Source organism: Agelaius tricolor, unplaced genomic scaffold (genome assembly GCF_023055355.1).
Source record: "Agelaius tricolor isolate 1412-34295 unplaced genomic scaffold, bAgeTri1.0.p SCAF_5, whole genome shotgun sequence".
In the NCBI taxonomy this organism is placed as follows: Eukaryota; Metazoa; Chordata; class Aves; order Passeriformes; family Icteridae; genus Agelaius; species Agelaius tricolor.
In genome coordinates this window covers 10,534,696-10,562,005 of record NW_027269265.1, presented here as the reverse complement: position 1 = coordinate 10,562,005, position 27,310 = coordinate 10,534,696, and the positions used below count along the sequence as shown (strand labels likewise).

Here is a 27,310-nt window from a genome sequence, read left to right as displayed (position 1 = left end):
GAAAGGGGCAGCTCGGGGATGGCAGCTGGGACCAGGCTGAAAACCAGGATAGCAGCAGGAGACAGGAGAGTTAGAAGGTGTGAAGCTGGCAGCTGGAGCTCAGAGAGATGGAACCAGGGCTCCTGAAAAGCAAACAGGAAAGGCAAACCCATGCAAGATTATTTCTTTTGGCTGCTAATTTGCTGTCAGTGGAGCCATATGATGAGGTGGTGGGGAGTCACCCAGGGGTGAGGGCAGAAACCCATCTTCAGGTGCCCATATGGCCTTAGGTCAGATTAAGCCAGTTAAACCTTATCCTAAAGCCCTTTACTGCAGCAGGAAGCCCAGCTGCTGTGGAGTGAGAAGAAATCAGGTTCTTGGGTCCTGGCTCTGCAGCACTGCCTCTCAACCTCTCCTCTCCACACTCACAAGCTCCAGCTCTTTCTGTAAAGCACAGGACACATCCCACCTATCCTGCTCATCACTGTCTTTCACAATCTTCCCATAAACCTGCTGGTTATCTGGCGGGCAGACACATCTAAGTGCTCTGTGCATCCTACTTTACAGCAGAGTTGAGCTCCCAGTGTTTTGTTGTCCTGCAAGTCTCACACTCTGCTAAGGGGCCCCTCACAGCCCACACAAATGATACATCATGTAGGAATATTTCCCTGTAATGCCCCATAATAATAAGGCAAATAAACATGAGAGCCACGGCCCCTTTCCGTGTCCCAGTGCCACTAGATGGCACCAGGAGTGTACCCTTCCCAGCCCGGGTGTTCCCAGAGCCGCCGGGGGAAACTGGGGAATCCAGCCCAGCCCTTCCATTCTACAGAGTCAGAGACCTCAGCACTCGCCTCCTGCTCGTCTTTTCTCCAGGGACCGTGGGGTGCTACAGTAAAGGCAGGCATTTCAGCCTTAAAATCAACCTTTAGTGATGTGCTGGGGGGAATAGCCTGTGGTGGCTTTTGCCATGTTGCCTGTCACACACACACCCCTTTCCCCACCTGTGGACCAGGCATCACTCCCAGCTGGGCACTGGAGAGGAAAGCCTCAAAGGTGGGTGCAAGTTATTTTGATTAATATTGGGATTAGTGTATGAGTTTCCCATCATTGACAGGCTCCTTTTGGGAGGAACAGGAATAAAACACAATTTACTATATAATTTTGCAATCAGAAGGTTTGCCTTCTCTAAGGCCTCACAGTTTTAGAGATTGATTCTCCTCATGCACATTTGATATCCAACAGAGCTCAGCATGCCCCAGAGTGTTACCTGTGGTTTTCGCTATCAAGCCCTCCATTCCCTGTCACATCCTTGGCAAAGCCACTAAACAAACCAGGGAAGAACAGGCAGCACCTCAGCAAATGTCAGGTCTTTCCTCAGACCTTGCAGCATAATTAGCATCTGCTTTCCACTGTCCTCAGCATCAAGCCTGAAGGTGACCCTCAGAAATGGCAGCTCAAATGAGGGGAATACTGGTGAGGCTCTGTAGCAACACTTCAAAGCAGCCAGGCAAGCCCTGGCCCCCAGCAGCTTGGGGCACTCAGGTGACAAATCATTGCTCATCACAGAGCCCTTCTGCCCAGAGCAGGGCTGGAGAGGTGATGGAGCACAGCTTCCAAAAGAGCCAGAGCAGCTTGTCACTCCTTCCTGCCCACATCCCAAGCTTGCTGTGTCTGGGTGATGGGTGAGCATGGCAGTGGTACAGCCCTTGTGCCAAGGGGATCCCAGTGAAACCTTAAATGAAAAGGGAGTGGGAGAGAGACTTTGTGCAGGGAGCCTCTGAGTGATACTACCCTGCTCACAGAGGTGGAGTCACTGGAAGAAAGGCCAAGTGGGAGATGCATAGCACAGCTCCATGGTGGTGCTGGCAGGCAGGCAGCAATGGCAGGGCTGTCCCTGCCCACATCCCAAGGCCACAAGATAATCCTACAGGAGAATCCTGAGTGTGACCCTGCTTCCCAGCCCTCTTCAGAGAGTGGCACAAATCCCACACAAGCGCTTTAACCCCAGCTTAGGGTGAAAGCTAGAAAGGAGGAGGCTGGATCACTTGGGAAGTTCAGGTCACACAATCAAGTGGGTTAAAATCCCTCATCCATTCCATCAAACAAGGCAAATCTCTCATCCTCCTTCCCTGCAGCCTCTCCTCCCCTCCCTGATCACCTCAGACAGTCCTAGGGAGTGACCCAGCATCCCCTTGCCACCACCTCCCCTCCAGGGAGCCTCCCCACACACCATCTGCTCTCCACAGGTGACTTGTGGGTACCCAAGGACATCCCTCCCACACCATCTTCCTCCACACCAGCCTGCCTTTCCCCATCATCCCCAGCCAACACCCCTGGGCCCTCTGGCTCTGAAAAACTTCATTAAACCTCATGGACAAACTCAAGTCTTTATTTGGTCTCTCAATGAGTGGATGTTTTCACACATGGTGCAAAAACTTGCTGCCACAAAACCTCATTGATCTGCACACAGCAATGGCAAGCCTGGTGCCCCTCAGGGCTCCCAGCTGCTGATTCCAAGCAGAACACACCCTTGTGTGGCTGCAGATGTCAAACAGCACAGACACACATCGACATCGACATGTGCATGGCCAGAGCTGTCCACATGCTGAAGGATTATTTTTAGCCCAACAGTGATGGAAATGTCAGAGAGAGTTTTATTTATTTTCTCTGGAAGGCTTGTTGGTTGAAATTCCCATTGGCAGAGGCTGACCCTGACCCTGCCATCACAATAGGGTCTGTCATCCAGGTCTGACATCCCTTCCCTGAAAAAATGTGCAGTTCAGCAGGAGGGGAGGGTGACTGGCCCACAGTGCCTGGCAGGGCTGACAGCCTTCAGAAGGCAGGTGCTTATCCAGCCCTGCAGCCCAACCCATGCCCACCCAGCCAGGCTGCAGCTCCCCCAGATTCCCCAGCCTTCCCACATCCCAAGGGGAGCTCTCACTGCAGCCACAATGGACAGCTATGAAATGTTAGAGACACCAGCACTGGCCTTTTGAGCAGCCAGGCAGTCAGGAAGGGCAGGCAGGCCATGGGATGCTCTCACTGCCCTTCAGTGACATGAGGGATGAAGTGTAACAGAGCCAAGGTCTCCTGGTGCCCTGAAAGCACACAGAGTACTCCCTGGAGATGGAGTAACCTGTTTCTTCCTTCTCCTCTGACACTCACCCCACACTCAGCACTGCACCAGGAACAAAGCTAATGACAATTACAAACCTGCCCTGGTTCATTTCCAGGACCCCATCTGCACTGAGGGCTCTGGGATGGGGCACCTGTGTCCCTGGGGTGATGGCACAGCACTGCAGAATATGGCAGCACCCAGCTGGGTCTGCACTTCTCAGGGTACCAGGGCATGACATGTCCCCTGCTACACACAATGACAGGTTATGCTCAAATTTTCCTTCTCCTTGCAAGGGTGGCAGACTCGAGGGGGGATGGCTGCTCAGAAAAGCACTGGCACATCTGAGGTAGAGTTTTTTGCTTGGTTATGGTCTCAAAGAGGAGCAGTAATGGCCTATATTCACACAGTGGCAAAGGAGGGCCTTGAAGCACATCCCACTTGGGGTCTGTGACCAGTCCATAGATAACCAGGAAGAAAAATCAGTGTTTTTCCTTCAGAACTGCCTATTTACATCTGAAAACTAGCAGAGACCTTGCCCAGAGGCTGGGACAAACAGCCTGCTTCCCATGAGCTTTTCTCCTCTGTCTCCAAGAGGAAATTTCCAGTAACGGAAGTATAAAAATTAATGCAAGACTATGCTCCTGAGCCAGCTGTAAAACTCACACAGGAAGAGCTCCCCATCCCACACCTCACCATGGCAGGCTGCCCCCAAAGCAGGTCACAGCCTTCATGAGGGAGGGAAGAGGCAGCTCTCTCTGCACCCTCCTGGTGCAGGTCAGGCTTTGGGGGGTAAACTGAGGTGCCCAGACCTGCAGGCATTGCCAGCACAATCAGCCAGGCAATATTCCCTAACAGAGGCCTTGGATCCATCAGGAGGTTGCAATGCTGGGACAGCATGTGGTGCAGCAGTCCCTGGTTCCATTGGAGATTTCATGGAACAAGGGGTGGAAACAGAGAGGAATTCAGTGAGGGGAAACCCTCCTCCACACTTGCCACATCCTGGGAATAACCACCAGGACTCAGCTGAATGGCAGTCTCTAGGAAATCTTGAAGAAATGTCTTTCAACCATATCCCATTCCTCTTCCTCCTGGACTTTACATATAAGATTGGGATTTGAACCTCATGGTTTTCCTGCAAAAGTGCAGAAATTTTGTCTTCCATGGCTGACAGGCTTCTCCATGCATCCAGCTGCATGTGAAGCTTTCAAGGAGCTGTGTTTGCAGACACCGGCACAGCAGAGCAAGGCCTCATGTTTCTCCCAGCAGGCCTGAGGGAAGGCAAGAAAAAAGCTGGGTAATTAAATAGCACTCGTCAGAACATGTGCACGAGTCAAACAGCAGAACCATCCCTCCTGTGCACACTCTTGCATGAAGCTGTATCCACACTTATCTGCTGAAATCCTCACTTCCTGGGCTAAGCAATCCATGGGCAGCACCCCCACTGCTGCCTGCTTTCCCCAGCCAAACCTTCTCACTCCTCTTCTGGAAGGACATTTCGTGCTAACATGAAACAACCAAAACCGGTGCTTTTCCAAAGTCCTGCCACCTCCATATACAGGAGGGAGAAATGTGTTTCTGGCTAGGAGGAAGCAGCTGGTTCTCAAAGAGCCTACAGGTCACACCCCAGAGCATAGCAGCAAAATCACAGGGCTGGCATGGAAGGAAGAAGGAGAGGCACATCCCATAACTGATTTCACCTTTACTGATATCCCTGGACTGGGGTGAGGCCACCAAACTGTGCTAGGCATGTGTGTCCACCACACTGCAGAGTCAGCTGGGTCAGCTGGGATTTGGGAGCCTATTTACCCAAGGACTTTCAGCAAACAGGAGATTCAGGGACTTACAAGGCTTTAAAAACTTGTTCCTTGATACCTTTACTAAAGCAAAAGTGACACTATGGGTAATTTCTTTAAAGCAGAGTATAAACATGGGTGCCTGACAGCCAGTTTATTATATCAGAATCAGTTTTCATTAGGAGGGGAAGCTTTTTTGCTTATTAATTGTTTCTCTAATTGCTTTCTCTCCCTGTTACCAGGGCAGCCTGCTGTCTGCCTGTGCCTGGAGGGCAGAGTCCTGCATACCTCATCCCTGATCTGCTAACATGGGTAACTATAAATAAATAGTGACACCTGAGAGGGGAGGAGGAAAGGGACTGTGCTTCTCAACCTCAGTCTAGTCAGCTTATGCAACAGAAGGTAACTGCTGACAATCTGTAGTTATTGACTGAGCAGGATAATTTCTGATAGCTGAGGGCTCTGACCTGGCCAACATAAAGCAAAATTCTCTACCTCTGAGCTGGAGCTGGATAACTTTGGACTAGCAAGAAGTTATCAATTATTTAAAGTAAAGAAAATAGCTGCATGTTCTCCACTAAGCAGTATTTTAAATCCATGAGGAACTGCTTAACTTTGAAATCTGCTGCAACTTGGCCCCCTTCCCCTCACAAAAAAAAAAAAAAAAAAAAAAAACAAACAAAAAAAGAAAAAAAAAAAAAAAACCCCACCCATTTGTGATTATGAAGGATTCTCTTGGGAGACTGAAAGGTGACTGCAAGTACCCCAAATGAGTCTTGGCAATTCTCACCATTGGATTTAACTCTTTGCAGTGCCAGTCATCCCTCTGTTTTTAACCCTCCTCCCTTCTGCCATCAGCTGCTGCTTCTGCCAGTACACAGTGGGTACACTTGCCTCTGGCTCTCACAGCACAGCACACTCAGCTAAATGGGGCCAAGCCTGGTTTAATTAATGTAGCTGTCATGGAGGGGGCAGTGGTGGGGCTCACATATCCCTCCCCTTGGCACCAGAGAAGCAGGAGGATCACAGAGAGGCTCCTCCTTGGCTTGTCCTGCTAGGAGGCAACAGCACCTGCCAGGGAGACTGTGCCCAGGCTGAGGGTAAGAGCTGGGAGGGAGGGGATGCTGCAGAGAGACCTTGCTGCAGGGACACACAGACAGGAGTGAAAGATGGGGAGGAAGAGCCAGCCCTGTCTTCTCCTTTGTCCCTGCTGTAACCTGAATCACTCATCTAAGAATTCAGCACCCTGCACTGCCTCCAACACGATCCTGCAGGGTGTGGAAGCCTGCAGGAGAGAAAGGGAAGTAGAGCCAGTGCATGGAGCAATGAGGGCCCTGGGGAGGTGAGGCTACAGCTCCACCTCCCTGTAAGAAGTGTGCCTGGGCAGGTACACCTTACACACAAACACACTCACACACACCCACCTTTGCTAACAGCAGAGGCAGCCACAGAGTCCACATTTTCTAGGTTTTACTTCTATATCTGCAAAAAGCAAATTTGCTTCTGTTTCCGATTCCCTGCAATTATCATGAAATGCCTTCAAGAGAGCAGCTCTGTCTTCTCGGCTGAGCGAATCTTTGATGTCCAGCACTGCACTCAGATGTTCCTTCCTTTCCAAAAGGACAAGAGGACAGTAAGTGAATGAACCAAGAAAAAAAAACCCAAACATTTGTTTCCTATCCCTGAGTTTTGCTGGACCAGACCAAAGATTGGAAGCTGCTTTTTGACACCCTCTGGCTATCTAACAGGGAGGCCGTATCCCAAGAGCTGTGTGGGACAGGGCTTAGCTCATGGGTCCCAAGCCCAGAGCCCACAGCATCCCTTTGAAGTATTGAAAATGTTCAGTTTAGGTTATTCCTAGAAAAAGACCTGTATCTATCATAATAGGATTCAGATAACTCTACATTTGACCATTTGGAGGCATTTTTTATATCTTTTCTCCCTTCAAATGGAGCCAATTCTTGTTCATCTGGAAGGTTACAGGATTTGTGTTCTACAGAGCACTGTTCCCCTCAGCAGGGAAATACTGTATTGGATATAAGGCAAACTTATGCGAGCCAAACAGTTTGAAACAGAGAAATCTGTTTTAGTCAGCAACAGTGCATCCACTCACGCCAGGATGACCTCCTCTGAGATCTGGGTCCTCTCAGAACTTTCTATGCCCACTTCCTATACTATGTATATACATATATATATATATCATTGCTATGCTGTATCAGATAAGCAGCTTTTTAGCTCAACAGCATCTTCAAAAGTAGTAAAGTAAAAAAGAAGTAAGAAACCAGATGAAGCATAACATAATCTCTTTGTCTTTCTTTTTATTTTTTTTTTCTTTGCCTATAGCAGTCCTTCCTAGAAAAGTCTAGAGACTTCCCTTGCTGCAGGTTTATATGATGATTGTCATGTTGAATAAGCACTGAAGTAATTATCTGCCACAAATTGTCTGCCCCACATTTGAAGGTATTCACACTTTTGGCCTTCAGAGCATCCTGTGACAGAGAGTTTTACACTGCAATCATGTTTAGTAGGAAAAACACAGGCACAGCACATCAGAACCAAACATAGATGCAGTAAACCACAGCCTTTGGGAAAAATGCAGTTATCCAAGATCTCTCCTTCCTAGTAAAACCTGTGTTTCAATTCTGTTAAATTTTCTGTAAGAAATACAAGTGTATATTCCTGCTGAATACACCTAGAAACTTCTGAAAATAGTTATATAAGGTGTGGTGAAGTGTTGAAGCCAAAAGCCAAGTGTTTGGAAGTTATGAAATGCCCAAATTAAGGATGTTCTTGAAACCTACATTTGACACATATGTTCCTGTAAATTCTGCATTAAGGTAGTACTTTTCCACAGCATTTCTGCTTTGTTGACAGCAATTTCATCCATCCTCCACCTTTACAGGAGGACATCTCAACTTCAGCAGTTCATGTCTGACAAGGATATAAACCAGACACCACTGAGTACATTCAAAGGGTCACTGTGCCTGGCCCAACACACTGCAAAAGTATCACAGGACTAATATTGCTGTAGGTCTTCTGGTTTCAAGTAACCATGTAAGAAAATACACAAGTCAAAGCAATCAAAGACATTACCTGAGGTCAGGAAATTCTTTTAGAATGGGCAGAAGTGCTATCTTCATCCCTTCAGGATCAGAAGTTTGAACAAGCTCTAAAATTGCTTTTATGGGATCCTTCAGAGAACCAGCTGCAGGACCCTGGGGAGAAAAGCAATGTTGTGTTCAGGGCAGGAGAAACAGCACAGCACATTAAGAGCTGGACTCATGTCAGACTGGGGATCTCTCTGTGTGGGTTAGGAGCTTTGCAGGAGTGTCTGTGCATGTATAGAAATCTGATTTTACCCCAGGATAACAGAAAAGGACCTGGGGAGTAGCCACAGACTGCTTCCAGGGTGGCTTCTTCAGCAGTGCAGAACCCCCTCCTGCACTTCCTTTGGCAAAGCTGGCAAATGTATCTCATTTGTCCCTAAACTGCCTTTCCTTTCAGGGCCATTTCACCTCGTGGGATGTGGTTTGCCTCTGGAGGTAAGCACAGCCCTGTGCTTGATCTGTGTGAAAACAAGCCTTGTTGGCCAAACCTGCTGGCATTTCTGCCCCCATAAAGCAAGCCCAGGGACAGAAAAGCAACCTTAGGGAGAGGATGAGAGAACACAGATCCTCTAATAGAAAAAAGTGGGAAACAGGGCTGGACAGTGTAGAAAACATGACATGGTTGGTAGGTGTTGCACACAATGATCTCCCTCTAATCTGGAGCATGCAGGAGAAAAAAGTCTCATCAAAAAACATACAGCATTTTTAGCAGAGCTGGAGAAACAGAATGCAGATGAACCACCAGGAAGAGAGCTTCAGGTCTTGCTCACATTTTTCATCAGTGCAGTAATGCAATTTAATTGCTTCCCTGAATTATTGATGCCACCACGTCAACAGAGACTGTGACAAAGCAAACCTGGAGAACAGGCTGCCAAACTGGGGCAGGAGAAGCCCAGGTTCCCCTGATCTGCAGGGGGCATTAGAAACAGCTGGTCACATTCTCCATGCAGCTCCTCTGCAATGAACATAAATTAAAAATAATAATAATATTTGAAGACAGCCTTCCCCCTCTCTCCCTGCAGTGCAGGCACACAGCATGTCTAGCTCTGCTCAGTGCACAAGCTGTACTCAGCTCCTGAGGCACTGGTACTGTACAGCTTCATACTTGGCAAGCTCACTATTACAAAATGCTAATTAATTTGAAGGCGTCAGATTTAGTTAAGCACTGCATAGGCAGGCAAGGTCAGAGGTAAACAGCCTGCAGTCTAAAGGAAAAAAAAAGAGGTGCTTTGTCAGCAGTGTTTAAGTGCCTTTGACACGTACTGCTCTTAGGAGAGAAGCAAGGTATTTCCTAATGTGTTTTGAGAGCAGAGGGAAAGGAAGAGCCCAGAGAGAGGGCAGAGCAGGGCAGGGAGCAGGTGCAGCCTGTGCAACAACTGCATGATAAATTCAGTCTGCAGCAGAGTTGATATTTGGCATGCAGAACCGTGAGCCTCATGACTGAGGAGCAGGCTGTCCCCTGCAAATCTCCTGTGCATTTCACCTCCAAGGCTTTCAGTGCTCTCACATCAAGTCAGAAAGTGCACACACTGAGGACACTGGGAAAAACGTTCTAACCAGATGCAGCTCTTTTTCACCCAAGCTGTAGGGTTTTAACAGATAATTAGATTTACTCTATTTCCTTTGCACTGTTCCATGCACGTTACATCCAAAGCTGATGCTGAGCACAGCAATTCTGGTAAACTTCAAAGTTAAGATTAGAGATCCTTCCTGCTATTCCCCATGTCTCAACTGCTGAAAGCATTTATTCATCTGTGATCGATCACTCCAAGAGAGGTGGGTCTTCAGCTAAAAGCACTGGCAGCTCCCAGCTTTCTGCCATGAATCTAATGCATTAATTATAATGGGTCTGAGAGGATTTTAGAGAAGCCTACAGACGATCATTTCTATTTAATTTTATTCATTGGACAAGGTAAGGATTGCTGACATATGGCTTGCAGGGACTCATCTGTGAGAAAATAGATTTTCAGTCCCTAGCACTTAAATAGACAAGTTGTGAGAATGACTCAGCATTTGTGAAATCATTAAAACCAGTGCAGCCAAGGGGGTTTATATGCTGTCACATCTGAGTCCTGTTACCAGACTGACTTTGCAACCACTGCTGTGCTGCTCAGCCCAGCCCCTTGTGGAGCACCATGCCTGGGCACTCTCAGCCTGCATCTGCTAATGAGCCATGCCAGGGACATTGCATGGCAGTGATTCTCCAACTGCACCAGCTGAAGGAGGGGACACTGCTGCCAGGGCAGTCCTGGCCCTTGGGTAACCCAGGGACTCATGTGACAGCCTGGTGGCACCCACAGATGCTGTGTGCAGCACTGCCAATTACACCAGATTATGAGGTGAGACTTTCTAAAGCTTCTGAAGCTGTTTCTGCAAATCAGAACCAGCACTTCTGCACAAGTTTTCTTCAGAGGTGTGGCTCTGTTTTTACACCCAATATTCTGCAATGTGCCTTCACCTCCTAATGGTGTGAGGTGTTTAGCCCTGCAGGAAGACTCGTTCCTTCCCACAGCCATCAGCAACCACAACAGCATCAGCATGTTTTTGCCATGAGGAAATGCCAGAGCACAGGGAAAAGGCTGAGGCAGCCATCATCCCAGCTCTGAGGGGCTGGGAAGGGCCTGTGGGGAGGGAGGAGGCTGGATGGAGGGGTGGCAGTGCACACCCCATGCCCAGGGAGGAGCAGCCTTACAGGGCAATGCACAGAGCAGGTGGAGGTGTGGAGCAGCCTGTTTGCTTCATCACTCCAGAGGCTCCAGGGTAAGCACTGCCACCCCATGCCAGGTACCAGAGGCCTGATGGGGGGAGCTGGCAGCTTTGGAGCTGTCTCAGCAGCTCAGAGAAGCACACCTCATTCTTGTGTCAGTGGCAGCAGTGCAAAACTTGCATCTTCCAGTCATACATTTCAAAACCATGAGCTAACAGCTTCTGACAGATCAGAAGAGCTGTCAGCATATCTGAATGTCATTTCAGTGAAGCTTGATACCCCTGTGGTAAAAATTCTTAAGCTTTTTTGCAGTCTTCAGAGTCTCTTCCTCTGCTGGTATTGTTCTTGATGACAAAGAGCAAAACTGTAACCATATCAAAGACTTACTAAGCACTCTTTAAAGATGGTTTGCATCATCCTATGATCTTCTTCTATCTTGTTGACAATCCTCCTCCTCTGCATAGCAGATGTTTTCCTGGGAGTGGTCAGGAGGGCCTGCATGTATTCTGTAATAATGATGGCAATGACAGCCTTGACCAGGGCCTGTTCCAGAGCAAAGATACCCAGATTAACTTCCCTGCACTGAGCAAGGCTCAGCCACACCTGTACCAGGGTAGAAGGCAGATATTCTGCCCATGCAGATGGCTGGCCCATTTCTTTGCTTAAATATTCATTTAAAATGCTTGATCCAACACTTGAACTATCTCCAAGCTGCATGTGGATCACAAAGCTTGATGGCAAGTGTGGAGACATCAAATCAAAAGCAATGGGACCAGTTAGCTGAGCCAGAGGTCACTCACACTCCAGAGCTGCAGCAACACTTGGCTTGGCTAACAAATTATCACCTGGGGAGAGCTTGGGCTGCAGACAAAGCCAGATGCAGCCTCCCTCGAGCATCTACACCTGACACAGGGCCCTTGGGCACACAGTTGTGGCTGGGCACAGAGAAGTCACCTGGGCAACCCCTTCTTAGCTCCCAGTACCAGCTGAGGAACCCCAGAGCAGAGGCCATGCAGTGCCTGACAGGGACAGGGAGTGTTTCTGCTGGGGGTTGCTGCACAGAAACCACATTTTGTTAGCAATTGAAATCAGAGCAGGGTTAGGCTGCAGTCCAAAGGTACAGGAAATCCCCAGCTCTGTCCAAAACAGACAAAGCAAGAGACAGAGAGCTCTGGCACAGAGTTTCACCACTGAGCTGCTGCTTGCCCCAGCACTAATGTGACATAATGTCCAGTGACAGGCTTTGAACAACAGCAGAATAGATCCTACTTTTTTCTCTTCCATTACTTTTTCCATATTGCAAAATGTTAATTAAAATCATCACTGACAAAGAGACTGCAGACCTGGGAGTCCCATGCTTAGGAGGACACATGGCACATGTAGCAGCAGCAAATCCAGCCTGCACAAAAGAGAGGATTCCCCAGGTACCAACCTCATTGCTGAAGAGATAGACTCAAGGGTGCTGTAAGATCCTATAAAAGTTGTTTAGGCCACTGTAAAGGTGAAAAAACTTGGGTACTTTGTGAGGTTGTTTGCCAATTACTCTGCATGAGACACTGTGCCCTTTAAGAATTTGGACTTTTCACCCCTCTGTAGCCACTCTACATCAAAGGGATCAATAGTCCTTACAAATAAGGTTGAAACACATTAGAAGCTGAGAAAATTTCCAATATTATGATACTGGGGCAATGGTAGGAGAGGAGGGAACCCAAGATTCCCCTCTGTATTTGGGAGGTACATTCAGTTTCCACATTTCTTCACTTGTTGGTTTTTCTGCTGAAATTACAGGAAGGTTCCAGCTGTCACTACCCAACCCTGGTGGATAGAGGTACTGGACTGAGACCACCAGATACTTAAAAGCCCATTTGACAACAGAGAAAACTGCAGTTTAGATTAATTTTCTAGTACTATGCCATCCAAAGGTTCAATTACTAGTTTTAGTGATTTCACAAAGCAGAATGGTTTGGGTTGGAAGATACCTTAAAGATAATCTAGTTCAAAATCCCCTGCCATGGGCAGGGACACCTTCCACCAGAACAGGTTGTTCAGGACTCCATCCAACACGGCCTTCAACACTTCCAGAAATGGGGCATCCTCAGCTTCTCTGGGCAACTTCTGCCAGCACCTCCACACTCCCACAGCAAAGAACTTCCTCCTAAAATCTAATCTAAACCTATTCTCTTTTAGTTCCATTCCCCCTTGTCCTTTTACTACATGCCCTTGGAAAAAATCCCTCTCCATCTTTCTTGTAGGATGATTTCCTGAGTAACATATTGTTCTCACTTTCTTACTTATTTCTTACCTCATATATATCTGTTTTTTTCTTCCCAAAGGTCAAAAAGTTTTGCTTTAAGGATTCAAGGATGTGGTCAAAACCACTGTCACACTTTTTGAAGTGGTCCTTCAGTGTTCCCTGAGGAAAAGAAAGAGACAGAGTCAAAGGGTGAACATGTAGAGACACCAAACAAACAACAGACACAGATTATTGTGTCTTTGCTCTTTCTGCTCTTGGAAACAGACTTCCCCACCAACTGCAGCATCCTGTGTTTTTATTTCAAAGAAAATCAAAACATGAAAGAAAGAAACAATTCCAACTCAGGAAGGATGTACTAAGTTCTTAAGCCCAAACCTGGAAGACTGAAAACCTGGGCCCTTGGCCTCCTGTCCCCCACCCAGGGTTGCTGGTGCTCTGTCAGGATCATCCCCAGTTCCCACACAGATGTGTGGGCCCATGGGACAGGCTGGCAATGAGCTCTGAGACCAAAACTGTGCGGTGTAGCCAGAGTCTCTCCTGTCATTTTCCTTTTGCTGCCTCCAGCGTGCCCGAGGGAGCCTGTGCAATGAGGCTGGAGATGCTCAGGGGAGCTTCCCAGGGAAATGCACAGGATCACACACTGTCAGGAGCCTGGAATTCTGTGTTTTCCAGACACAAGGCTGAACAGTGCCTGAGCTAACAGACTGATAATAGAAAGTGTGAAGGGAGGGGACTTTATCTCAAGGGAGGGACACATTTCTGGTCAGCCTTCTCTACATCCTGATTGCCCAACAAAGCCCTGGGCTCTGTGAGTTATCACTGTCCTGGGAAGATGCCCAGCTGCTGGGAATTAATGGTTACCAGATGAAATTCAGCTTTTTGGGCTCTGGGCAGCACAACAGCAAACACTACAAACAGTGAAACTGGGGTCCCAAAACTGGAAAATGTGAAGCTGTCCACATACAGATTCTGACAAGGCAGAGGAGAATACCAGGCTTGAAGGCCAAACTATGGCTTCACCTTTTCCAAATCAGGACATGAGAGGGAAGTGCACGCCAGCCATATGGTCTGTAAATAGTCAGAATTAAAATGGGTCTTCCATACCTTGACTTTAGAAGTGATGGTCTGCAGAAAATGCTCCATAATGTCATCTTCCATCCTGTGTAGGAATCCATTCACCTTACCATTCTGCTCAGTGCTGACACTGCAAATGTACGTTAGCTTATGCCAGACAGTTCTGTTTAAAAAAATAAATATGGAAAGTATTGATCAGATCAAATCATGCTATTCTCTCAGATCAAAGCTCTTTCTACTGTAACCAACACAGCTGCCTGGGTCATTGAATGGACACATGCTCAGGTCCAAAGCTAGCTCAGTGATCTGAATTTGTGTGCTCATTAAGACACTGACACAAGGGCGCAACGTGCAAATGCCACTTGTACCCATCACTAGTGAGATCAGGTCAATAAAAATTCTAGTATTTTCAAAAATGAGCAAGCATGAAACATCCTTGACAAACAGAGTCTGGGTGAGCATCCCATGTGCCTTTGACAATCTACAAATACAAGACAAACAATTATCTTCCATCAGAACAGTCTTCCAGTCAGCAAATCCTGGTTAAAATTATCACCAGCTTGAAACCAGACATCCTACGTTCTGGAAAGGCTCAGTGCACAACTTCATTCTCAGTAAAGCTGTGAAGGATTACATAAAAGAGACTCATAAGTATTCAGTCTAGGATCCAGCATCAGCAACATGCAAATACAACAAACAAAGCAGTTACCTAGGCTCAACACAAGGCTCTGATGTCAAGTAATCACTGTGCATATGTTGGATTTTGGCATTTTGCTGACTCCAGAGATCCCTGGATAACTTTACACAGGAAGAAGAGAAGCAACCTTGTTTTCTCCGCTGCTGCAAGTGCTTCTGAAATTAGCTTGTAGGTGCAAACATCCTCCCCCACCCTTCTGTGCTTTACTGCTTCCCTCCTTCCTAGCAACCCCAGGGAGAGCCTGGCATGTTCCTTGGGGTTTCATTCAGCAAGGCACTTAGGATTGCACCTACCAAGTGCAGTAGCACACACATCTCAGCATAACCTTTATGCAGCTTTCCTCCTGGAGGACAATCAGGCCAGGGAAAGGAAGGATATCACAACCCACCGTGGGGTTAGCCAGGATAGTGTCCCCACACATGACACAGCACTGCTGCCTCCTGCTCAGTGCAGGAAGGGGGAGATGGCTGCAACCCCTGCACCTGCAGGGCCTGGGAGCAGGCAGAAAGTGGCAGTACAGCCCTGTAACCCTGGCCACAGCCACAGCCCCCATCTCAGCCTCCCTCTTGCTGGGCAGCCAGGGCAGCTCTGCAGGAGTGTTGCTGACAGCAGCTGGCTTCCTTCATGTTTAAAGGCTGGTGTGCACAGGGTTGGATGTCCATACCCAGCTGGAGGCAAGGTTAGCCTCATACCAGAGTCAGAAGGAGATCAGACCAGCAGAAAACTCGTTTTGCTCCCCATGTCATGAGGCCCTGTTCTCTAACCTGAGAAGGCAGCAACTCTCCAGGATTCGTAAGCTGCTGTAGATCTGTGAGCAGCCGTCAAGCTGGATAAAACTTCTTACTTCATCTTCATAGCTAAATTAAAACAGGAAGAAGTACCTTTAATCTGTTGTGCTCCACAACACATCTAACATCAACAGCACACTGAGGAAATACTGTGTGATTATTTGTCTTTTCATCTCACATTTTCAGTCCCCCAAGTGGGATCTACAACAGAGACAAAGTCTCTGTCCTACCCAGCTGATGGGGAAGACAAACACAAAAACAGAAGGGAGAGCCCTGGAGCTGCCTGGGTACCTTTGCCAGGGACCAGGAGGTTGAGAGGTTGATTTGCAACATTTCCTTCTGGGAAGCAGCTCAGGCTTTGCTGATAAAGCTGCAGAACAAAGTCTCAGTGTGTATGAATAACCCACAAGGTCTCTGAACTGCTTTGTCAGTCTCACAAAGGGCTTCTGCACAACCCCATTTTATAGGAATTTCTCTCCTCTCGTCATGGGGAGGGCCAAGGATCTTAAATCAAATCTCCATCTGAAATACTACCTAAACCAGGAGTCCTGGCATTTTCTGCTGCAGGGGATACAGGGGGAGAGAAATACCCAAGAACAGAAAGCAGATGAAGGGAGCCAGAGGAAGTGGTGAGAGGCCAGATGAGAAGACATTCATTCTGCTATGAGAACTAGGACAGAGCAGAGCTCCCCACCCTGCCACAGAGCCAGCAGAAAGCACTGTGCCTGGGATGCACAGCCAGGTCAGGAAGGGCCAGGCCTGAGCACTGGACACTTGGCTGCCCCTCTTCCCAGGTGTGTTTAAGGTCTGAGCCTCTCCAGATCTCCCCCAAAGGCTTTGTCCTGTCCCAGCTACTCCAGATGCACTTTGTTCCCTCAGCTTTAGTCCAACAACAAATACTGAGCACACAAACAGCAGTGAAGTGCTGTCTCTCCAGTAACAGCTTCATGGGAAACAGCCATCAAGATCCAGCTGAACACAGCATCACCAGCTGCTTCATCAAGATCTCTTTCTTTTGAGCATAAGAATGATACCAAGGAGGAAAACAGCATCCTTCCTACCTCTCCAGGAACCTCAGGCACTCCTCCAGGCACTCAGCTTCCACCTTCTCACCCAGGCTCTCGCTGACTCGCCTGGCAGCCTCTGTCTTCTCTGTTATTATCTGTGGATTTCAATGTGTGAGAGGAGAACTGGCCAAAGTCATTTGTTCCCTATGCAGTGAACAGGAAAACATCCCACTGCTCACCCTGCAGCAAATCCCTCTGCCCTAGGAACCAACTTCTGCCTCAGTTTTGAGAGTCCTCATGGAAATAAATGCATTTTTTATCAGCCTTATTGTAATGCCTAACCCTACACCTTTGCTACCACTGGTTTTGTTGTGGTCAGCTTGGGTAAAAGCCTGTCCCTGCAGATGTTCTTTGCTGGCCACATCCAGCCTGGCAGCTCAGCTCATACACACACCTGCCATCTGCAGGAGCATCTGTGCTTCTACCTGACTCACCCTCACAGATAAATTTGGATGCAGCCACTAAAAAGAAGGTTATGCAGATGTGTCTGTGTGCCCTGCACCTCTGCCATGGTCTCTGCATGGCATGCCTGCAGAGGGCAGGTGTCACCTTCCCAGCCACCACCCCTCCCACCTGACCCCGCTCTGTGTGTTAAACCCCACAGCACACCCCACTGAGCCCAGCTGGGTGGCCCAGGTGTCTGCAGGAGGTGGGCTGTGCCAGGCAGCTCAAAATTCACCCCACATCGGGCAGGCTTGAGCAGGTGGCAACTTAATGCTGCCCATTAGTTGTTCTGTGGGAACAAAAGCTTGCAAGGGGAGGAGAGCCAGATGGATAAAAGGAGACAGATGGACCCATATGCTGTGCCCTCACAGTGCTCGTCAGCCAGAGACAAAGGGTGACTCACATCATGAATGGGTTTTTCCACTGCTCATAACAGATGCAAAAGCTCACCCAAAGGGGCTGGATAAAATAAGCCACCCCAAAGTGTCAGAAAACCACAGATGATAAGTTTCCATGACACCTTGATCATTTTCTATCTGAAGTTTAAGTGTCAGCCTGAGAAAATTGAGGAGGTGGTAATTTCATAAGGCTTTCCTATTAATCCAGGCTTTTCCATCACCCACCCCAGAGCATTCAAACCTGTCAGTTGCATACACAACAGAGTGAATCCAGTCATGCTGAAGCATGGCCAGATGTTACAAATATGAGGACTACGGGATTCAAACCATGCTTTGTCCTAGTTCTTGTTAGAAAACTTTCCACTGTGAGCCAGGAGCAGGAAAAAAAACATCTTGATAGCTAAACATCCCCCTAGCACAGGTACATCACTGGGCACATCACTGCTCCATGGCTCCAGCAGGTACAGGGCAAGGCAAGGAGGAAACAGCCCCTGATATGAGCTCTGCATTTGGTGCCTGGGTCTGAGATGGGCCAGAAAAGCCAGTGCTTGCCAGCTGAAACAAAAACCAGCTGCTGCTGATCTGCAGTGTTTCCAGTGCTTGAGGTTGTCTGCCACCCCAAAGGACCATGGAGCTACTTCCCTCTCTCATGGCCTGAAACAGGGCTGCCACTGGGGTGGTGGAAGCAGAGAATAAAGATACAGTCATGAGAACCCACAGCCATGCCCCTGATCTCCAGCATCACTTAAACCCACATATAAACTCCAGGATTTACTTAATCCTTCTGCAGGTCGTGATCCACACCCCCTCTGCCCACAGTACTGCTGCTCACAAGTCAGCAGGGTGTGCTCCTGCAGTGTGTCAGCAGGTTTTCTGACACTTTGGGGTGGCTTATTTTATGTGTGCTCCTCAGGTGTGCTCCTGCAGTGCCCTTGGAGCCCTGTGCTGTGCTCTGCAGCCCCCCTGCACTGCCTGACCTGCCAGGGCAGCAGTCCCAGCAGGGATGAGCAGGAGCAGCCTGCCTGCAGTTTGCACTGCCAGCCAAGGGGCCCTGCCATGGCTCAGCAGCTCTCCCTGCTTTTATAAAAGTGCTCTGCAGAGCTCACACTGTGCAGGCTGGGTAACACACACCACCACTTTCAAAGGTTACATAAAGATCCAGGAGCATGTATGAAAATGCAGCTTCAGCTTGAATCAGCTCAGGCTGATCCTTAGTTTAGTAAGGAGGTATTTTTTCTTTATGTATGTCCAGGGCAAAAACAGGTTTGGGAGCAAACAGACACAGCTTAAGTATGGCAGCCAGCTTGCAGGCTTTTAACACACTGAGCTTAGACTGAGACATGCAAAACTGGGTCTTGCCAAATACCCACATGCTTGTGTGCAAAAACAAGGCTGCCCCAAAGACTGGGAGCTTTTCAGTTCCCCCCAGTTTACCTCAATGACTGCAGCATCTGCCCAAGGGGGTTTCCCAATATCAAAGGCTTCTTTCAGTGCTTTCCTCACTTCCTTCTAAATGATAAAAGGAAATTAAAAAGTTCAGTTAAGATACAATGGCATTCATACTGTGTTAGGTTTCCCAGCCTCTCATTATCCATTTGGAGTAGATGAATTTCTGCCTCCATTTTTTTTGGCTGTCTCTTTTAACCCAAAGCCTGGCTATTTTCCAGCTGACCTAATAACATTTTTCTGTTTTGTTCTACATTGTTTGTTTGAGTTTAAACGATTTGCAGCTTTCTTTCATCCCAGTGTCAGCTTGGGTTATCTACAGTCTTCCCTAGTTAGCTTAGCTCAAATGAAGGCGCCCACACAGCAAAACAACGCTTAGAGACATCTCCATGCTGCCAGCTACTGTAGCTGAGATTTTCCACCCTTCCTCTCTCCAACCAGCATCCAGAGAAACCAGCCAGCATTAATTAAAACCATTCCCTTCCTTGAGCCAGGGACTTGTGAGTGCAAAGAGGAGCAGGCTTAGTGTTTAGAGCTACTGTCATGGTGAGATGGGCCCCATGAGGCTGCACGATGGGAAATTTCCCAAGACTTGGCTGGCTTGTGCTAGTTTGAATGGCTGTAAAAACAAAACTAGCACTGCAGAGAAAGGGCTTGTTGCTTAAAACATGATCTGACCTTTATAGAAGCTTTAAACTCAAAAGTTTGGCTTGCTTATTTATTCTTTCATTTCTGAATCTTCCTCCAAGGAATATAAAGTCTGGTCTCCCATTTTGGTCTTTGTTCTTTTCTGCCTGATGAATTAGGAAATTTGTGGCTGTCAGCTGAAGAATTTCATCGAAAGTATATTCCAAACAACTGCTCTCCCATATTCACTGAAAAGTGTTAATCAAAGACAAACAAGCAGTTGTAAACAACCCAGAAAAATTTCTTTCCTCACAAGTGCCATCACCTGACTGTGAGCAAATGTGTGAACACTATGTGCTGAGATAGCACATCCCTGCTGAGCTGCACAAACACTTCAAGCCTGCCCCCCACAATGGGACAAAGCATGGCTTAGTGAGGAACTGCAAGGCAGTTAATAACTTGTTGAGGACAGCACTTAGTTGTTTTGGATCAGATTATGTGTCTGCATTAGAAACAGCCTGCTTGTCTGTAGCTCTTGTAGTGATACCAGCACATCAGGCACCAAAGCTCCAGTGTGGAGGGGATCAAAACTCCTACTGTAATAAACAGGCCCTGTTTACCTCTTGTTTCCTCCTGTCTGACCAAAATCTTACAAGGCTTCATATCCATGGATGGTCAGTACACCTGTGCTGACTGCAGAACACGAACTTCTCAGTCCTCCTTCTGTCCATTTGAAAAAATAGAGGGATGGTGGGGAGTAGACACAGAGCCAAGTGATCCTTTGCAGGTCAGTGTGAATGAGCATGAGAATGAGCCCTGGCCCCATGCTTGAAGGTCTGCCTTGCACCCTTGTCAAATTCCCCAGTACAGCAAGGGCAGAGGTGACAGACTGGCAACCCAATTGATGGCAACAGCATTTTCAGTTCACCAGCTTTGTAACCTCAAAGGCACAAAGCTCCCCTGCCCCAGGTGTGTCCAGATTGACAGGAGTGCTGCCTGCATGCAGAGCTGACCAAGTTCCCCACACTAGAGTTTCAAAGTGATTCTGAACCCCACATGGCCTCTGGGGTTCAGCACCTTCAGATGTGCTCCCAGTTCTCAGCACTCATTTCTGTTTAAAGTGCTTTTAGTTTGCACAGGTATCAGGCTGCCACACCCAATGATAAGCCAGGTATTCCCAAGCAAAGCAGACCACAGCTTATTCTGGTCAGGATTTCTCATTCTGAAATTTTAGTCATCCATTGAAGTGGCAAAGTACACACCATGTGATTTAGGCACAATAACATATGACAATTGTTAAGAGATAACAGCAGGATATTTGTTCAATAACAACTGCCTGTATATTAGCATAATGAAGGGCTGAATTACCCTAAAAGCAGAAATAGAGGGATAAAGCAGGTTTTATAAGCTGTGCCACTGAGCTGAAGAGACATCCATAATTTTTCCATATGGAGTCAGCTTATGACCACTTAAGCTCATTAGCTTGAATCTGGAGCTGTTCCCAAGCTGGCCAGGTTTGAAGTGAGCTGGGGCAATGCTGTGCTGCACTGTCCAGCACTTCCAGCTCTGTCTTTCTGTACAACTCAGCACCACATAGAGCTGGGATGCTTCAGGATCCAAGGTGGCATGAAAACTCAGGGCAGCATGGCACAAAAGCTCATAACCAGATTGAGGTGAGCCTGCTTAGCACATGGTGTATCAGGAAAACAGAAAGCCCACATTTAAGCAAAAGCATTCTTCAGCTATTTCATTAGAGGGAACTAAAAAAAAAAAGTTAAATTTCCCATCACTGTTACTCAGCATCTTTGAGGGCTTGTCAATGACTCAGGGACTTGCTCTAGGATAACCTCAGTGGCACTACCCTGAGTTAAGTCACTTCCTTCATTGAAACAAATGCTAAAAGAGAGCTTGAGAACACATGGTCTTCCCCAGGGTAATGTAATGATTAAAAACAGCCCATAAAGATACTTAAACACTGAAAGCAGTAGGCTTTAAGCATATTGTCACCAGCTGGCACTTCTACTTGCATGTTTGTGACTACCTTCTTGTTCTTCAGGGAATAATTCTTGAGGAAAATCTGTGCAATTTAGAGTACTTTCCCAGGGATGATTCAGCAGTTTGCTGTGGAATTTCCCCTCCTCTGCTCCCCAGGGGCTGGTGGAAATGGAAAGCAGGAGAGCTGAGTGTGGTAACTCCTGCTGTTGCGTTTCAGCTTTAGCTGAATAAAAGAGGCCCTGCTGAGTTTTCCAAATAACGTGGTTTCCTCTGGAACTCCCCATTGCCACAACACATCTTCCCTGCTTCATTTGTATTCCACATGTCTCAACAGAATTCTTCAAAGAGGGAACTTTGCTGAGAAAAGAAAGGGATGCTGCAGCCTCAGGGCTGGGGTCACCTGTGGGATCACAAGACAGGATTCTCTGTGGAGGGCTGCTGGGTGGGCACCAGCTGCACATTTTCTTGCGCTGAGCTCTGGAAATAATCTTTGCTCTAACACCAGCAGTGTCAGTCCAACAGGCTGGAGAGGACTGTGAGGGGTCCACACAGAGGCAAACTGAGCAGCCTCAATATCCTGCACAGCTGAGGCAAAGGGGCTGTAAAAAAACCCCAGCTTTGCACACGATGGGATCATTAACAGCTGGAGAGAAGATGAATAACATTTTGAAATGGCCTTCAATAAGGAAGTGGGTTTCACCCCTGGTCTCCCTTTCTTCCAGATAAAAGGGCTTCTGAGCAGAGCAGATTGCAGCTCTCAGAATATACAGAAATGGGATGAAGAGAGATTTGCAAATGTCCCAAGCATTTCCTTGCTAAGGAACAAGGACAAGGCAGCCTCCCTTTGGCAGCAGGCAATCATGGATCTTCACACCTGGGCTCTGCAATGAAACTCGGTCAAGATGGAGACCTTGGGACCCACACATGCCTGAGCAGGGCTGGCTGTTTAACATGGGCACCCCTTAATTTATCACCACGGGCATAAAACCGGCAGATGGGGGTAAAACGGAGTTCTTACCCTTGCAATTGCAAGTAACTTTTCCTCAGTCTTCAAAAGGATCCACACGAGGCACTGTGCACCAAGGGAAAGGCTGTGCCCGGGTCTCTCACAGGCCTGGCTGCCTCTGTGTACAGAAACAAGAGCTCAGCCAGAGGGGCAGCTCCCCGAGCTTCCCGCGGGCGCACGGCATCGCCTGCCTGGCACCACAGCCTCTCACCAAGCTAACAGGCTGCCCTGCAAGAACCCAGCAGCGTTTGCCAAGCTTGGGCAGCCACAGCACAGTAGATGATCTTCACAATGGTATTTTGCCAGCTTTTCTTTTGTGCTGTTTCTTTTCCTTCTTCCTACATTTGCTGCCCAAGTTAAGGGTTTTGCTTGTTGTTCCCCTCTCCCCTTCCCTCACTGCTGCTGCTCAATTCCTTCTTAAGCTTGGGAGAGTCTCCCAAGCACACTTGCATGGATGCTCACTTTGCAAGTGTCACCTACTCTTTCTGAATGGAATAAGAAGCAACTATATACCAAGACAACTGCATCTATGCATGAGCTTTCACAGAGGTTGTAATTGTATTTAGAGAGAGGAAAAATCAAATGCTGAAATCTGGCATCTCTGTTCTTCTCATTTCTATTTTTTTTTACTACCACCTGACTAATTGAGTCACTGTCTTATTTGTTTGGGGTTTTTTTCTTGAAGGGATTCTGCATTTATATAACACATTTTTTCCTATATTCAACTTTTCTTTATATAATTAAATTACATTATTTTTCACCTCCACTTTAATAAATTTTTCAGTATTTAATAAATCCATTACTCCAAAGTTTTACCATTTTTAAAAAAAGCAGTAAAAGAGATGCCTCCTGCCCACATCCAACATGTACTTGATGATAGCCAGTGTGTACCCACCACACAGCTTCCCTCCTTCAGGAGCTGGCTGGGGGAAGAGACCACCTGATGAACTGCTAATGAGCTAATCAAGAGTTTATAAGTGTAATTAATACAAGGACCAGAGAAGCTGTGGGCTTGGATGAAAGCAATCAAATAATCCAAAAAGCTGAGAACTATTAGGCATAAGAAGATTGGAGCTGCTGAGTAGCAATTAAACACAGACACAGGGAATCAAACACCTCATCCACCATGAAAAAAGAAATCACAAGAAAATTTCAGGCTTTGATGACACCCATAGGCTTTGAATTCACATTGGGCCAAAGGGCCCCAGATGTGCCACTCTTCAGAGGGAAAGCCATATCTGTTTCCCCAGACTTGGGCAGGAATTTAATGATCTGTTATGCGTTTTTCCTGTGATCTGAGCACTAATGAAGGAAATACAGAAACAACTGGGAAAACTACAAGCCAGATAAAGCAGTGGGAGAACCAAGGGCAGAACAAGAGAAATCCATAGAGCACCATGCTGACATAAAGGCCAGGGAAAATTACTCTGGGGTAATTAGAGTATTAGGGACCTTGTTAAAAAAGGCTTGATGCGAGGAAAGAAATTGTTTAATAAAGCAGAAAACTGTGCATTTCCAACAGCAGTCCAGCAGAAAAATACCTGCCCACCTCTGGTAAACCCCTGAATCTGGTATTAAGGATTTAGAAAGAGGCAGTACTGCAATGAAAAAAGGCTCTGGTTCTGAGAGCACAGAAGATAAAAGAGACAGTGGACAAACCTAAACTCAGCAAGAGTCCTGATCATCACTGTGTTATCAGGAAGCAGTGACTGTTCTCAGAAACAAAAATCGAGCTATAAAAAAATGCAGGAAAAAAAGCCCTTCAGACATACCTGTTGTACATTTTAATGATCCATCCATAAATTAGAAGGCTCTGGCTGAAGCTGAAGCTGTTGCTGTCAGTAAGTGTGGCAAGGTGAGAACACAAGGAGGCATGACAGCAGCGGGCATAGGTGACGAGCAGTCCTGCTTCCCTGAAGACATCACTGCTGTGCTCCAGGCTGGGGAGAAACGTCCCTTCCAGGTGACTCAGGTGCTGCTTTAGTGCAGCCTCATCTGTGTTAGTAGAGGAAGCAAACGGGGCAATCTGGGCTGTCATGTACTGCATTAGCTTTTCCTCCAGATCTTTTCTCCAGAAGTTTGGGCTCCAGGTGGAAACAGAATCTGTCTCTAGGCCATTGCCAAGCTGCTCTGCTTCCTTCTGCTTCTCCCATTTCAGTGATTCCCCCACTGACTGCAACGGCTCCAGGAGCATCCTGTCACTTCCACTGAGTGCTTCTCCCACCACAGTCCACATTCGTTCAGCCAGCAGTGCATAAAGTGATTCAGACTTTCCCATACCATCATTTCCAGAATGCTCCAGATTATAAATTTGATCACAAGCTTCCAAAAATTTTCCTTGCTCAATGAATCTGCAGATGGTTTCCTCTGCAACAGAATAAGAACACAACTTGCTATAGGTCTATAGGACCATCACTTGAATATCCAAGTTATGAAGTATCTAGTTTATATCTAGATTCCAGAATTCCTCAGGATCTACTCAAGATCAGCCCACTTAAGGTCTAGCACTATCACCTCTCAGTTTCCTCAGGCCAAGCACCTTTTGTTTCTAAATTTCTTTCATCCTTTCTCCTCCAGGTTAACCAAGCCTGAAGAAGTCTGCAGCTTTCTGCCATCATTCCAGAGACCTCCTCATGTGAGCAATGAAGGTTCATTAAATACAATCTTTCCATAAGAAATGTACCTTCTGTCCAGAAGAAAAACATTAAAGAAAGGACATCTGAACAAGCCAACAGCTGAAAGCCAAGCCTGGAAGGAATTCTCTGCCTCCTCCACAGAAACCCTGGCAGGACCAAAGTGCTGAAAGCTCCCCTGGAAGGAAGATTTCAGTGCTGCTTGTTTCCAATATATCTTACCTAGCACATCCAGTCAACCAACAAGAGTTAAATGTACTGTCACAACAGATGCACAGAGCTGCAGGGCTTTTTCTGTGTGTTTTACAGATTACAAGGTTGAGCAATGAAGGGTTAAGGTTTGCCAAAGGTATCTGGAGCAGAGCCCAGAGGACAAATCGAACTTGATGAGAATGTAGGGAAAGTTAAGTAAAGCAGAAGCAGCGGGACTTAAATAATTCAGGATACAACTTTGGATGTAGAGTGAAGAATGAAAGGAGTATGAGCTTCCACTATGTTTTGCCTATATCCTTCCTTGCTTTCCTCTATGGAAATGTCTCAAATGTGAAGTAAGAATTAAATCAAACAGGACTGGAGGGAGGAACATGACATGAAATGGAGAAGGGTTGATGCAAGAATGTTCAGCAAAGCAATTGGCAAGTTATTCAGGAGGGGCCTACAAGCTGCACCCATCCTGCCTCGATAGATACAACACAAGGGAAATATTTAATTGGCACAACCAGCCTGTGTGCAGCCCACCTCCCCCTCCCATCTGTGGAGGAACAGCACAGTCACATGGCTGGGGTGTCAGTCACACATACATCATCTTTCTCACAAGACACATCAGGAGTATTTGCAGAGATAAAAATAAGAACAGTAAAGAGAAACATTTGTGAAGCAAATAAAAAGTGAAGTACAGAACTGCCCAGAGTAGCAAGTGTCAGAAGGGACAAGAATTCAGGTGAAGGATGGAGAGGAGGAGAGTGGAAAGCACCTAATCCAGAAGCTGATGAAAAACAAGAGCCTGTGGGATGGGAGGGGCAGAGAAGATCCAGGCCTGGACCCAGAGATAACTTCAAGGTTACCTGCAGGCGTCCCTCTCTCCTCTCCTTTCCTACTGCTTGGCCTCTTCAGCAAATTCCCTGCCACATCCTCAGCACCAGCCTTCTCCACTGTTTCCTTCCCACCAACCACAGTCTTCAGCAATTTGCCTGCCAAGGTTTTCAATTTCCCTTTCCTTTTTGCCTCCTGCTTCTTTCTCTCCTCATGTGTGGCCTTGGGCAGTATTCTTGCATTTTCCCCAGCCATTTTCTCTCCCTTCTTGTTGCCTCCTCCCACAAAGGCTGCCCAGGAATGCTTTCTCTTCTGCATGATCCAAGCAGACTCAGGTGCTCTCTGTCCAGCTGGGAATACTACCAGAAGAAAACATGAGAAATAGTTCTATGCAAAGTAATCTTAGTGTCTATCTCCCAGAGAAGTTCTCTCTTCTTCTTCTTCTTTTTTTCTGCACCGCTACAGGCTTCAGCTGCCTTTGAAAAAGTCTAACCTGGTTCCTGTCTGTGCCAAGTGAGGACACTTTTATAGGCTTCCAGCCTCTTATGTAATCCTTCCCTCTTCTGGGTAAATAATGTCAAAAACCTCATACATAATCTAACCACAACCACTGGGGGAAAGCCAGGGGGATTTTTGGCATTTTCTAATCGATTAAAATATCCCTGCACTGCCAGTTATCTTGGTGACAATCCTATCAGTTTAAGGGAGTTGATTAGTAACAACTTTTATGAAGCACACATCCTTTTCCACCCACCCTGCATGCCCAGGCTGCACCTGAGTTTTCCTTTGGCAGGGAGATCACATCTGGGTTTGGAGCCAAGTTTTCCCTCACCTCCCAGTAAGCCTAGTGTGAGCCACCAGGGATGTAAAGGCCCAGAGAATGGGTGTTGGTTTCCATGTTCTAATAACACCATTTAGAGGAGATAAGAGCAACCTCAGCCTTCTGGAATGTGCAATATGCCAGCAACTATGTACACTATTATGTATTATTTTAAATTTATAAACACACACATGGATATAAATGGCATAACATTGCAGTGATCCAGAATATGTGTGTGTGTGTGTGTCCATACATGTATGCACACATATGGATTTGTTCACCAGCCAATATCCACAAGTGAAGAAAAAGGAGGAGATTTTCT

General features: G+C 47.1%; 1 protein-coding gene across 1 annotated transcript; it reads right to left on the bottom strand.

Moving 5' to 3' along the window:
• Nucleotides 1-131: 131 nt before the first annotated feature.
• On the bottom strand, nucleotides 132-26,649 carry LOC139589745 (exocyst complex component 3-like protein 2). Its single transcript, XM_071426388.1, has 12 exons — nucleotides 26,201-26,649; nucleotides 24,276-24,870; nucleotides 22,516-22,621; nucleotides 18,864-18,938; nucleotides 16,582-16,682; nucleotides 15,497-15,589; nucleotides 14,066-14,198; nucleotides 13,010-13,120; nucleotides 11,095-11,250; nucleotides 7,987-8,108; nucleotides 6,318-6,503; nucleotides 132-4,368 (listed from the first exon to the last, which is right to left on the bottom strand). The coding sequence occupies exons 1-11, from the start codon at nucleotides 26,484-26,486 to the stop codon at nucleotides 6,323-6,325; spliced, it is 1,959 nt and encodes a 652-aa protein (XP_071282489.1). The 5' UTR covers nucleotides 26,487-26,649; the 3' UTR covers nucleotides 132-4,368; nucleotides 6,318-6,322.
• Nucleotides 26,650-27,310: the final 661 nt, after the last annotated feature.

Bases quoted from the DNA above. Each gene is read 5' to 3' on its own strand.
- LOC139589745 (XM_071426388.1), bottom strand. From the start codon at position 26,486: ATGCAGAAGAGAAAGCATTCCTGGGCAGCCTTTGTGGGAGGAGGCAAC. The intron at 14,199-15,496 runs GTTAGAGAACAG...TTTTTTAAACAG, and splicing joins GAGAGTTGCTGCCTTCTCAG to AACTGTCTGGCATAAGCTAA. The intron at 8,109-11,094 runs GTAAGTCTTTGA...TTTTCTCCCCAG, and splicing joins CCATCTTTAAAGAGTGCTTA to GGTCCTGCAGCTGGTTCTCT.